Source organism: Bufo gargarizans, chromosome 1 (assembly GCF_014858855.1).
Source record: "Bufo gargarizans isolate SCDJY-AF-19 chromosome 1, ASM1485885v1, whole genome shotgun sequence".
Classification (NCBI taxonomy): Eukaryota; Metazoa; Chordata; class Amphibia; order Anura; family Bufonidae; genus Bufo; species Bufo gargarizans.
The window spans coordinates 667,249,309-667,263,322 of NC_058080.1; the positions used below are offsets into that span (position 1 = coordinate 667,249,309).

A 14,014-nucleotide genomic window follows, 5' to 3' on the forward strand; every position below is an offset into this window, starting at 1 on the left:
ATGCAGACAAACTAGAAAGTCCGCTTCTGACTTGTGGTTATGTTTAGGAGGGCAGTCTGTAAAATAAATACTCAAAACGAGCTTCATTTTATAACATTTTATGTACACAAAGTTTCTTACATGCTAAATACAGAAGTATAAAAATAAACAGAAGTGCTAAAAAAAATATAACGCTCACACAACAAAAATATCAAAAATTCACATTGTTTATCAAAACAAATACATAATCTCGTAATAATTCTACATTCTAACTGCATATATTCCTCAATGAACCCCAATGTCACCCTTAGATAGACAGAATGAGGTTGTAGAGCAAATGGAGGTGTCTTGACATATTGGATGGACTCGACTAGTATTTTAGAGGTAGAACATCTCCGCACCAAAACACTTCACCGTGACTGATGTCTACTTGATCGTGAGGAGATAGTGACACAAAGTAAAAAGTATGAAATGCGTTCTCTAGTTTGAGCATATTCCACTACATCCGGCGATATGAACACATGAGATCAGGGGTGATCCAACCAGGTTAGAACAATATCCCTCACTAACAGTTATGCATAAAGTTTGGTTTCCTTTATTGAATTCACATTTGATTGCAGCCATTTTCACCTCCGAGAATTATTTGGCTGTAATGTTGCCTTCTAGAACCTTAAACAAGCAATCAGTGTTTTTTTTTTAAGCTTTTACTTTTAGTTATTTTCTATGCCTGAAGGCAGAGCAGATTATTATTCTCAGCCTGGTATGTGACACAGATACCAAAAATACAAGGCACGAGCACAGAGGAGCTCTGTCTGATGCCGAAACTTGGAAAATAAATAGGTCTACCTGATATGAAGGCACAGCTGGAAGTCACGGGAACAATGACATGCATACACTAAAAACTTCAGAAGGTTAAACATCAACTAGGAAATCTCAAATACTTTATGGTGGACAACCAGACTTAAAGGGAACCTGTCATCGGGATTTTGTGTATAGACCTGAGGACATGGGTTGCTAGATAGCCGCTAACACATCCACAATACCCAGTCCCCATAGCTCTGTGTGCTTTTATTGATACATATGCAAATTAACCTGAGAGGAGTCCTGTATGTGAGATGAGTCAGGGAATAGGACTCATCTCAGGTTAATTTGCATATGTATCAAATCGGTTTTTTTACACAATAAAAGCACACAGAGCTATGGGGACTGGGTATTGCGGATGTGCTAGCGGCCATCTAGCAACCCATGTCCTCAGCTCTATACACAAAATCCCGGTGACAGGTTCCCTTTAAGACATTCCCTTTGGTTTCACCTTGTAGTAAAGATTTCCCGCATACTCCGTCATGGAGGATCATTTTATCTTCTGCGTTAGTTCAGTTATCATTTAAAAGCTTCAAATGAAAAGCTGTGGAAGCAGAGCTCAGGAAGAGGCCCCGGAGAAATTCCAGAAACGAGGCCAACCAGGTATAAGTAAATTTGTGAAGACAAACAACCTGTGTTCACTTCTACAGATCAGAAGCTAATTACAACAGATGCATGACAGCACGTAGTGTAAAGTGCTTGTACAACTTTATTTTTTTTATCTTAATAGGTATAACCTTATGTGCAGATTAGTTTTGTAATATATTGTATGTTTCTGTAGAGCTCAAAGTCCACTGAATAGACAAGAGTTAAAATGATAAAGATGTGGCTGCCTGCAGCGAACCCTAAGGGGAGCTTACACTTACCGTTTTAACATTCAACTACATACAATAAAGTGGCCTAGTGATGGTGCAGGCAGCCAGAATTGTCACATTTGGGCATTCACTTCTAAGAGGCTGTCCTGCCCTTTACAAGTGAAGTCCTATCCTCAGGATTGACCACCACTATCTAAATCGGTGGAGGTATGAAACTCTGCAACCTATGCTGTTCTGTTGTAGACTACATTGCGCCATCCATTGTACAGTGGACTGGTTACTGCAGTGCTGCTCCCATGGAAGTGAATGGGTAAACAGCTCCGTCCAGTGCACAATAGATGGAGTAGTATTGTTCTGGTGCTGTGGCGAACAGTTGACTGGCTGGGGTGAAGGCTGTTGGACCCACGCCGATCGGACAGTGATGTCCTGAGGATAGGCCATCACGTGTAAAGGGTTGGACCCTTTAAAGCTCAGTTCTCATAAATTTGTGAAATCTGATAACCCCCACTCACCCCTTCAGAATGATAATGGACCCCATATGAAGAAAGAAGGGGGCACATTCTCCCTCGTGGGATCAGTTCCAGTGTGTCGTAATAAGGAAAGGAGAACAGATCTCATTAAGGCCAATTACAATTCAGCTTTTCTACATAGTACAATACCTCCACACAACACAATGCATTTAAACAGATTCCACGTAATAAAAGATCTCATTAGCATCTCAGAAGGTAACATTTGTACATGACCAGGTTCCCTGGGCTGGGAGGGCCTGCATTCTCACACAGAAAAGGTATATAATACCCAAGTCTTCTAGTCAGAACTTGTTCCTACAGGGTCCATCTCTAGCAGTTGCTGGTTTTTGTGTTGCTGGATGTGCTGGTGTAAGTACTGCTCTTTCTGGAATATTTCATAGAGCTAAATGAGATCTGCATTCTGTCAACAGTCCTTACGCTCCTGCAGAGGAACGTGTTCTTGACATTATCTCTGAAGTCTTTGGACACAAAATAATAGACAAAGGGATCGATGCAACTGTTCAAGGACGAGAGACAAAGGGCCGTAATGTAGAAGGCATACATGTTACCAACGTGGGTTTCCCTTATAATGGCATAGTTCACCAACAGCAAGATGTTACTGGGCAAAAAACACACCAAGCACATCACCAGCACAGTAAGGATAAGCATGATGGCCCGTCTTCGCTTTTTGCCAATGGTTTCATCTGTGATAGAGTCATTCAAGGTTTTAATCATAAATGCGTAAGCCACTGACATGAGAATGACCGGGAAGAAAAAGAGCCCAATGGCAAGAGAGAGGAAGTATCTGAACATATCGCTAGCCAGAACGCTCACTGGCAAGACATCATGGCAGGTGGTGATGTTGAGGTTGGAGACGTAGATGGTCTGATCGATCAGATATAATGGAATGGTGCTTAATATGATTATGATCCATATGGCTCCTGATACAATTAACGCTATTTTGGTGTTCTTCCTGGTACTGGAAATGGGATTTACAATCACCCAATATCTTTGAACGCTCAGGCACGTGATGAAAAGTATTGAGCAGTACATATTGCCATAGAAAAAACCCACCAGGACTTTGCACATGGCTTCTCCATAGGCCCAGTTGTTGCCATTGAGATGATATGAAATCTTGAGGGGAATCCAGATAATGAACATTAAGTCAGCCATTGCCAAGTTGGCCATATAGACCACCGCTGGGTGCTTTTTCTTGGTTCGGAAAAAGAACACCCATAATGCAATGGCATTGCTTGGCAATCCAACAATAAAGACAATGATGTAAATTAAAGGGAGGAAGACTCTGGTCAAGCCACCAGTCAAGACCTTCTGTGCAAATTCGTTCACAGTATAGCCATAGGTCCCAGTGCTGTTGTCTAGTATGCCCGCAAAGTTTCTTCCTTTTTTTGAAACTGTAGTATTTACACCTAAAAAAAAAAAAACAGACAATACAAGGTCAGTTCATCTTTTTCATTTTTTAACACAAGCTTCTAAAAAGAATTAATAGAGAAGTCCCGAAATAGAATAGGGTTTGTTAACAGATACTTTTGCCCATCAATGTCAGCTTTTAGTACTATGAAACCAATAATGAAATTTAAAAAAAGATGGAAAAAAAAAAAAAAAAAAGGCTGTCTAATGATCAAGCTGTGCTGGGCAATACAATCTGTTTAAGAAGGCCCAGAATAGGTAAAAAATAAAATATAAATAAGCATTACTCACTTTACCGATCCCCTTCTGCTGATCCAACGATGCTCTGGTCCCTGCTGCTCTCCACTTCCTGCTGCTGGCTTACCAAACAGGAAATGGCTGGAAACGACCACTTAGCCAATCTCTATCTGAGGCAGGTCACACTGCGGCCAGTGATTGGCTGAGTGGGCAACTTCCTGGTTGAGCTAGGACCAGGAGGTAGAGAGCAGCAGGTATCAAAGCATCGTTGAAATTAGGGGGTGAGAAATACTTTTCATTTTTACCCATGAACCCCTTAAAAAAAGGCATTCACCCCCCCCAAAAATATATCCTCAATAAACTATCCAGTTACTACCGTGGTCAAGATAGATGCAAGTCAATGATCCAGATCATGAAGAGGGACTATTGAAGAGACCACTCTGTATGTCTCCTCTAGTAGTAGCCTTAACACTTTATTCAAGTTTTATGTACTATGGGTGAGGGCATTGTGTGATGCATAGAATAACCACCTCTTTACCCCACTGTGAGGCAGCTCAATGTGGAGAGCATGTCATAGTAACGCCCCACCTCCTGGGCGTTAAGAACAGAATTTAGAGGAAATTTTTTTCTTGTTCAGGTATATTTGTACCGCTCTCTCCATTCCTTACTGAGTGCTGTCAGCAGTTTAGCATGGTCAAAACTGCTGACAGACTCCCTTTAAATTATTCATGTCCATGTTCTCTTCCCTTTGAATCCCTCACCACGGACAAACGGTTGGTGGTGTGAAAAGTCATGGCCGAGGATCTGATGGGCAAATTCATTTTCATTAGGCCTCGTTCACACTTCAGTGTTTGGTCAGTGATTTCCATCAGTGATTTGTGAGCCAAAACCAGAAGTGGAGCCTCCATAGACATTAGGTAGAAGGGAAAGATCTGCTCCTGTTCTATGTTTAGAGCTGCACCTGGTTTTGGCTCACAAATCACTGATGGAAATCACTGACCAAACACTGAAGTGTGAACTAGGCCTTAGCCCTTCTGCCTCCCTGAAAAATCATTAGCCTATAACTTATCTGATATATTACTATATGGCGAGGTGTCCATTACTGAGCATGCCAACATGTCTGCACACAGCTGCAAACCAGACCTGTTTTAGACAACATTACTCACCACAGCCTCAGGGCTAGTCACAGCAGATCCTGCTGTTATCATTCCCTTTTACATATATCACATGTGGACTAAATAACGACAAACAACATCTCCATCTTGCGGTTTACCAGCTATTGCAAAACTACAACCCTCAGTGGAGAGCCACAGGATGGAGAATACTCCACACAACGTTCCACAGACTGTATACTATACAGTGGCACAGGAGCCCATGGGCCTAGAATCTTGATCCTGGTACCTTACAACCATTTGGATTGTTATCGATGTCTGTTTAAAGCAAATTTATTGTGTCGAAAATACAGAGCAGGAGGAGCTGAGCAGATCGATATATAGTTTTATGGGAAAAGACTCAGTAAAACTTGTTAAGAGTTCAGTAGGCGGTCTGATACAGGCAAGGCTGTCAGCAGTGGCGTAACTACCGGGGAAGCGGCTGCTTCGGGGCCCGGCGCCCAACAGCGTGTCAGTCAAGTTTAATCTTTTTTATTTATATGCAAATTACCTTCCTAATGTGCCCAAGAGGTTGTAACTCCGGCTGTTTGTGCCCAGCCGCGCCCATTATCGCCAAGCCCACCACTGCCACGCTGTTAATTATTCACTGCTGTCCTCGTCTTTTTTTTTTTTCTTCTAAGTGCGCCGTAGTCTCGCGCATGCACTGATGTTACTCACGTCCGGGCCCATGCGGTGTCCTGGCAGCAGCCTCAAGTAGTGGAATCACGAATGCGCCAGCTTTCTCCGCTTTCTGGCGCATGCGCGATTACATTACTTGAAGCAGCTGCCAGGACACTGCATGGACCCGCACGTGAGTGACATCGGCGCATGCGCGATACTACGGCGCACTTAGAAAGAAAAAAAAAAAAAGACGAGGACAGCAGTGAATAATTAATAGCGGGACGGCGCTGGGCTTGGCGATAATGGACACAGCTGGGATCAAATGGCCGGAAGGACAGCCCTTTGGGCACGTTAGGAAGGTAATTTGCATATAAATAAAAAATATTTCAGGGTAAAAATAGCATATCAAAAATTGGGCGGGGGGCTGGGGGGGCCCATACAAAAATTTGCTGTGGGGCCCAGGCACTTCTAGTTCCGCCCCTGGCTGTCAGTCACTAAGCAGGACCGCCAACATGACTACCACTGGATAGAGGATAAGTGTCAGAATGGCCAGGGTCCAACCGCTGGGGCCCCCACCGATCATGAGGCCCGGTCTCCACATTTGAATGGAGCAGCAGATACACATGCGCGCTCGCCGCTCCATTCAATTCTATGGCTTCTGCTGAGGAAGGTGAAGTACAAGCGCTTGCCTATTTCCTGCAGCCCCATGGAGCGGCAGCAAGCATGTGTGACCGCTGCTCCATGCAAATAGGGGAGCCTGAGCCCTTGTTCCTGCGATCGGTGGGGGCCCCAGTGGTCAGATAGAAGTATTTCTAGCGCAGATTGGAAAGCCCAGAAATGAAGCTGGCGTAGATTTAGAAGCAACGGTGGATCCACCGTGAGCAAAGGGGCTTATTAAGATCAGCGTCTAAAACGCCAGTCTTAATAAATGACCCCCTTAGTAGCTGTCTTAGGCCGAATGCACACGGCCGTGAGAACACGGCCTGGATTCCTGTTGAGAGCAGGAGCGCACGGCGTCATTAGTTGCTATGACGCCGTGCGCTTCGTGCCACCGCTGCACTACAGTAATACACTGGTATAGATCATACGAGTATTACTGTAGTGCAGCGGCGGCACAAAGTGCACGGCGCGATAGCAACCAATGACGCTGTGCGCTCCTGCTCTCAACAGGAATCCAGGCCGTGTTACTGTAACACCACCTTTAATGAATAAAAGAAATATATATGGGAACAATAATATATATCAGTCCGCTCAGTCCCACCGGCTCTGTAATGTGCTGCCTGCAGACTGCACTGCATTTTCAGCACGTTTGCCTCCCTTCAAAGGAGTGTTCTGGTTAGAATGATTTTTAAGAAAAGGCCTACCGCCTGCCTGCTTAACCATAAGAGTCATACCTGCTCCACGCTGCCTCCATCTTCTGGTCCTCGCACTCTTTTCTTCCAGTGGTGCAAAGGCATGGACACATGTGCCTCTCCAGTGGTGAACTGGCCACAAGCAGCGCGTCATTTGGCTGGAGCGGTGCAATACGACCACGACCATGCACCACCGGATATAACCAGTGCAGGGACAGCGGAGGACCAGAGCGGTGTTGAGCAAGTAAGTATGAGGCATTTTCTTACAAATAATTATAACCAGAAAGCCCCTTTAAGGCTTCTGTCACACTGGGGTTAGGCTTGTCCGGCAGGGGAACAGCCTGCCTGATCCGTACCAACGCTTGCACACGTGTGCTGCCGGAAGTCCGGCTCGGCCCCATTCACCATAATGGACAACCCCTATCCATGTGCTTCCATTACCCACTCATTACTGTCGAGTAGTGCCACAATGTGTCTTCCCCTTGTGACATCGAACTCCCTTCCTGCTCCCATGGTCTTGTCCATATCCAGGTTTGCTAGTTGTCTACGACAACCCAGAGGTCATAAGTCAAAGCCTTGCCTGGCGCCGGCCGCCATTATTCTGCACGGCTGGAGGCAAAGCTTAGATTTCAACAAGGGAAGGGACTTCTCAGAAAATGACGAGCCTTGAAATGAGTAGTGTCCCATTATGTTCTTACTAAATGAGCGCTGTAATCCACAATAAGCACCCTCACTGACGAAGCGTTGTCTCCCTTTTACACGCAAGGACAATGATCTCCGCGCACAAAAGCTTCAGGAAGCCCGCGGATACCACGTACCATAAACCGCTGCCAAGACCAAATGCACAAGTTTCACAAGGAACGGCAATTATCTGGGCAGTAAGCTAATCACCGACTGACAGCAATTAAATGTACATAAGTGATCATTTTCGTAGTTTTATGGGTTTTATTTTGCAATTATAACTTAACAGTATTCTCGAGGAATGAACCCTGGCCAAGCTGGTGAGACACAGCATTACCTCCAAAGGAAACCATGCCAGCGAGGGCACCACCCTCAGGATGGAAGCACCGGGAATATTTCACTACGAGCGGGATCGTTTTCTGCCGTTTCTATAAACTGCAGTCATTTAACGCATCACCAATATAGCACAAGAAGCAAAAACTAAGAAAAGGTTTCCAAAACGAACACTCTGGAGATGTAGCACAGACTCACCCACACACAGGCCTCCCATCTCTGTGGCCATTTGGCATAAAGAGGATAGGGGTTGACAAAATACTCTAGAATTAAAGGGGTTGTCCAGGGTTTTTATTTATTTATTTTTAATCCCCACCCAGGGGTAGCTTTGAAAAGGTCTATACTATACTCACTGGAATCCTGGTAAGCGTGGCAGACGCAAGGGGGCTTACCAAGCACAGCGCCACACACTGTATAGAGGCAGTGCTTGGTACTGCAGCTCAGGCCCATTGACTTAAATGGAGCCAAGCTGCCACTAGGCCATGTCACTCATGTACAGCCTCTTCTAACAGTTGATTGGCAGGGGTCCCGGGTGTCATACCCCAGCCGCTCTGATACGGATGACCTATCCTGAGGATAGCACAACAACATTAATTCTTGGATAATCCCTTTAAGCTAACCATAAATGAGATAGTGGTTGTCCAAATGCTCGCTCCCCCCCCCCCCCCCCCCATGTACATGCATGTTTGGTTGAGCGTGTGTAATGTAAATGGGAGAAAGCCCCTGCAGACACGTCTGAAGGATGGCTTATCTCCCGGAGAACAAAAAGATGGTGCAAGTTGAAATCCAACATGCCCGACCATTCTCTGCCTTCATATCTGCCAATGGGGGTGTCAGGAGACCCCCACACATCACAAACTGCAGATCTGTCTCTCTGGGACTGTCCCAGATGGAGCTCACAGAAACAATCACGATCAGATGAACACAACGAGTGTCAGTTGTCACAACAAAACCGCAGTGAGTGACGTCACACGGGTGTCCGTCACACCGCGCCAGGAGCCATCTAGAGTGGGAGGCCACCTATACACAGTGCCGATTACGTGGGGGGGGGGGGGGGGGGTTGCATAGAAAAACCACAACGTAATACAGGACCAAAGTCATGTAGAATCTCAAGTACACCTTGTGGACTTTATCAGCGCAGAAATTTACCTGCCGTATGGATTTTGAAATCTGCAGCTTATAAAAAGTTTGTAAGGATTTCGGGGGGAGATCGGGGGAAAAAGAAACGCATTCAAATCCACAAAATCTGCAAGTGGATTGTGGTGCAGAAACGCATAGAAATACGTGTAAAAATCAGAGTGTAAACCGGCACTCGTACGCAGGTAGCTTCAGGGCGCCCTCCCATGCTGTGGAATTTTCCACAACCGAAGCTGCAGATTTTATAGTAGTAGTGGGTTTTATTGCGACTTAGGGGGCATTCAAGCAACCATATCCGTTCTGTGGTCCGCACAACACAGACACCGGCCATCTGCATTCCGCGTCTTCCCCACTATTGTAGAAATGTCCTAACCTTGTCCACAAATTATTTTTTTTTGCAGGGACCCACAGGACGGACATGTGGATGTGGACAGCACACAGTGTGCCATCCACATCTTTGCGGCCCCATTGAAATGAATAGGTCTGCATTTGATCCCCAAAAAAATGCAGAACGGATGCGGCCTGAAAATACGGTCGCATGAATGGACCCTTATGCTGGGGATTTTTACACAATTGAACAAGATGGCTATTTTCTTGGTGAATGGTGTTGCAGATTTCTGTGCTGACTCCACCTCCATTGTAATGAATGGAGACGCTTAGCTACAGGAAATCAAACAGAACCTTATTGCGCAGCAGAACAGAACAGGTGTAACGCCCCAGAGTGGCGTTACCACTCTTTCTGCACCCCCCACTATCCTTAAAGGGGTTCTGCAGTTTGTTTAAACTGATGATCTATCCTCAGGATAGATCATCGGCATCTGATCGGCGGGGGTCCGACACCCAGGACCCCTGCCGATCAGCTGTTTGAGAATGCAGCGGAGCTGGCAGTAGCGCAGCGGCCTTCTCACTGTTTACCGCAGGCCCAATGACGTCACAACTAGTATCAATGGCCTGGGTGGGGCTAAGCTCCATTCAAGTGATCCAGAGGATAGATAGATAATCAGTTTAAATAAACTGCAGAACCCCTTTAAGGGTGTACCCCGTGTATTTATCCTAGGTCCTGCACACTGTGTAAAAGTATTTATGATTTAGGGACCGATTTACATGTAATGTGCCTGGTTCACCAGCAGATAGCGACATTTCTGGCAGAGCTGAGTTACCAAGTACCGAACCCTTCCTTCCATTCTATTCCCCTCTCTAGAGAGGGAGGAGTTAGTGGTGAGTGAGTCTAGCCTTCCCCTCCTTGGGGACAGGTTGTGTGAAGTCTAGCTTACCCCCTGTAAGGGAATGGCTGTGTTCCAGGCAGCAGAGCAATGTCTGCTCTGCTGGGCCCAGAGGCCCGATCTACAAGCCTCTGAAGCCTGAACAAGTTTAGGATGAAGATAGAGACAGACTACACAAGTAAGAAGTTGCAGCAGAAAGCAGGAGGAAAAGTTCCTATTTAAAATTGCTAACATAGCAGAGCTGAGATTGTTGCAGAAGTGTTTGCCAAGGATGTCCAGGTAGGAGCACCGTGCCACGTGCATACAACACCATCAGGGAGATTGTAGGTCACTCTACACCACTGGCAATCCTAAAACTGGGTATCAACACTACCATCTACAAAGGGGACTCCACATCCTCGTTGCTTTGATGCAACTGGCGTCACGACTCCTTGCTTTGTAAGAAGGACATATATCTTTAAAAAAAACTCCTAAAGGGGCAAGCAAGAGATACCCCAGACGCCGGTATAAGGGCACTGAGACTTTTCATCCTCATAGGCTAAAAGATAGGGGACGCCTTTATGCTACAGATTTTGTTGTGAGGACCCCTTAGACATCAATTAAAAAACAAAAACACAATACAATAGGCACCAGAGACATTTCGTACTCCCGTAGGCCACCTCTCTCCTGGAATGTATTCATTAGGTTCATCTATCTGGTGAAATCATTACCGAAACATTACTCCTTCAAATGACAGATCCAAATGTCTCTGATGGGACAAATGCAATCTAATGACTATGGGGGCACCGAGACCTCCTGTAAGGAGATAAGCGGTGCCACATGAGGTATGTCGGGGTTAGAGAACAGGGTTGGCTGCCAGACTAACCTGAGCTATAGGAAAATCAATACAGCGCATTGCCTCAACTTTCTGCCATACACAAGACCAGTATAACACTATATATATATATATATATATATATATATATATATATATACGGCCGGGGTGACAATAGGCAGAGTACAGCCCCTGCTCACCTGAGCACAGCCTGAGCACAGCACCGGGCGGACATGGTCACTCACCTGACGCGGGCAGGACGCAGGTAGCCAAGAGCACAGAGAGCAGCAGGAGCCGCCAGCCCCTCATCCCGCACAGCAGTGGAGACCCCGCACTCAGCCCCGACACAGTCCAATCAGACCAGAAAGTACCGCACACACTGACCCGAGCGACGAGTAGCGCGAACTATCCTCAGTACTCCGGGCCTGACGTCACTAGCCCTAATCACGCCCCATGCCTAAGGTTTCGCAGAAACCAGGGAACCTGAGCGGGGCTGGGCCTCCCGTGACCACGCCCATGTGCCGCTGACGTCACCCACCAGGTATGTTAAAGGTCTCCAAGAGCGCAGACGTCTTGCGCAATGAGACCCGTTACGTCTACGGTGACAACCATAGAGAGGAATGTCCTACACAGCAGGGCCAGTGAGTAATGGAGGCTCTGCCTGGAAGACCACCTCGGACTCTGGAATAAGGCAGGACTTGCCGGAGGTTGGAGACCACTGTGAGGTTATAGGGTAAACCACAGGCTGCTGTCACCTGAGGGACCCAGGAGGGGCCCAACTCACCCTATTTTCCTATAGTGGGGACCATTGGGTTCTGACAAGAGAACATAATGAATGTAGCGCTGTTTTCCCATTAAAAATAAAGACAGAATCTGCTGTGGAGGTTTCCAATGGAGTCTCCAACACAGAAGTGAATAATAGAGCCTTAAAAACCTCATACTGTTAAAGGGGAATTCCAGTTGTGAAACCCCCTATACACAGGAAAAGGGATAACTATTAGACAGGTGGGGGCAGGCTCGGACTGGCCCACAGGGGTACAGGTGAATCCTCCAGCGGGCCCATGCACAAGCGGCACATACAGTGGTGTAGCTTTAGGGGTCACGGGGCTCTCCAGGAGAGACGGAATCCCACCCTGCCAGACGTAAACAATGAAAGCGCTGGCTTCAGCACTGCGGCAGCGCCAGGGCCACATAGTGTGTGATGATGATTTGCATACAATACCGGGTCCGTAACACAAAGTTCACAAGTCAACCAATAGGGTGGGAGAGCGTGTGTGGGTGCAAGTGCACGCCGTCCCGCCGGCAGACAGGGCTGTGTGTTGTACGAGTCCGGACGCTGATGGTGAAGCTGCAGGCAGTGAGTGAGGTCCGGAGCAGAGAGCTCAGCCTCTACAAGTTATAGGACTGAGGGATGCTGCCGGGAAGGAATGGGGACTGGGAGATAGCAGCAGCCAGCTTACCGGTCTCCAGCGTCCTGAGGCCTGACTGATGTGCCAATGAAGGACGGGCCACTCCTGCTACAGGCTGGCAGGCAGGGCCAGGGGCCCAGATTGTGCTGGCCTGGGATGGGGCTGGGTTCTACTGGGTTATAGTCACTGTGTGAGTGACACTGCTGTAAAGGGGCTGTACAGCATGTCACCTCAGTTTGGGGGATACACTGCCACTACCATGCCTTCTGATGTATCCCTGTTTTAGAATTGACTTAAAGCAGGGGCGGACATACCGCCTGTGCAGTCGGTTCGGCTGCACAGGGGACCAGTGCGGTAGGGGGGCTCGTGAGAAGTTCCGTGGCAGGGCAGGGATAGCGCATTGCCATTGTGGAAGTGCTCATCTCTATATTCACCTGTATCGCCGTCCTCAGGACAGTGATACAGATGGATGCTACAGCGGGGCAGGGGAGAGGTGTTTCCCTTACCCATTCCTCTGGTAGGCTGCAGGCACTAGGCCTGCAGCCTATCAGAGGCTGGTGCAGGCGGATCGCGCCGCCTGAGCCGTACAGCGCGGGACACAGGCCTGAAGAGGCCTTCACCGCTTCACTGAGAGTGTCATGGAGGTAAGTATGTGAGTTAATTTTTTATTTATTTTTTTAACACTATGCTGTTGCCCAGAATGGGGAAGAGGGGAGAGGAGCACTATGGGGGCATCTACTAGGGGGGATTATACTGGCAAACATGGGGGAGAGGAGCACTATGTGGCATCTACTAGGGGGCATTATACTGGCACACATGCGGGGAGAGGAGCACTACTGGGGGACATTATACTGGCACACATAGGGGAGAGGAGCACTATGGAGGCATCTACTAGGGGACATTATTTACTGGCACACATGGGGCGAGAGGAGCATTATGGAGGCATCTACTAGGGGGCATTATTTACTGGCACACATGGGAGGGAGGAGCACTACTGGGAGCCCTATATATTAGAATTATACTGGCACTATGGGGGGAGGGAGCCATATGAGGGCATCTACTGGGGGCCCTATATATTGGCATTGTATACTGTCACACATGGGGGGCACTATGGAGAAGTGGGGGAGAGGAGCACTATGGGGGCATCTGCTGGGGGACATTTTATATTGGCACAAACTATGTGTAATATGGGGGTGGGGATGAGTATCATAATGGCATTTTATACTGGCATACATTATATGGGGAAGGGGGAGAGGAACATTATCGGGGCATCTACTTGGGGCACTCTATAGGAGTATTTTATACTGGTGCAAAATTATGGGGCACTATGGGGACATTAGCTCAACTGGGGGCACTAATAGAGTTTTTTGGGGGCAGACAGTAGGGGGCATTGGCACACATTATGTGGGCACTATAAGGACATTGGCTCTAAAAATTCAAATCGCCTCTTTTCCACAAAATAAA

The 14,014-nt window shown here is 47.1% G+C and overlaps 1 protein-coding gene across 1 annotated transcript; it reads right to left on the reverse strand.

The window, feature by feature from the left end:
• Window positions 1-1,206: 1,206 nt before the first annotated feature.
• Window positions 1,207-11,563, reverse strand: F2RL1 (F2R like trypsin receptor 1). Its single transcript, XM_044292055.1, has 2 exons — window positions 11,387-11,563; window positions 1,207-3,591 (listed from the first exon to the last, which is right to left on the reverse strand). The coding sequence occupies exons 1-2, from the start codon at window positions 11,448-11,450 to the stop codon at window positions 2,495-2,497; spliced, it is 1,161 nt and encodes a 386-aa protein (XP_044147990.1). The 5' UTR covers window positions 11,451-11,563; the 3' UTR covers window positions 1,207-2,494.
• Window positions 11,564-14,014: the final 2,451 nt, after the last annotated feature.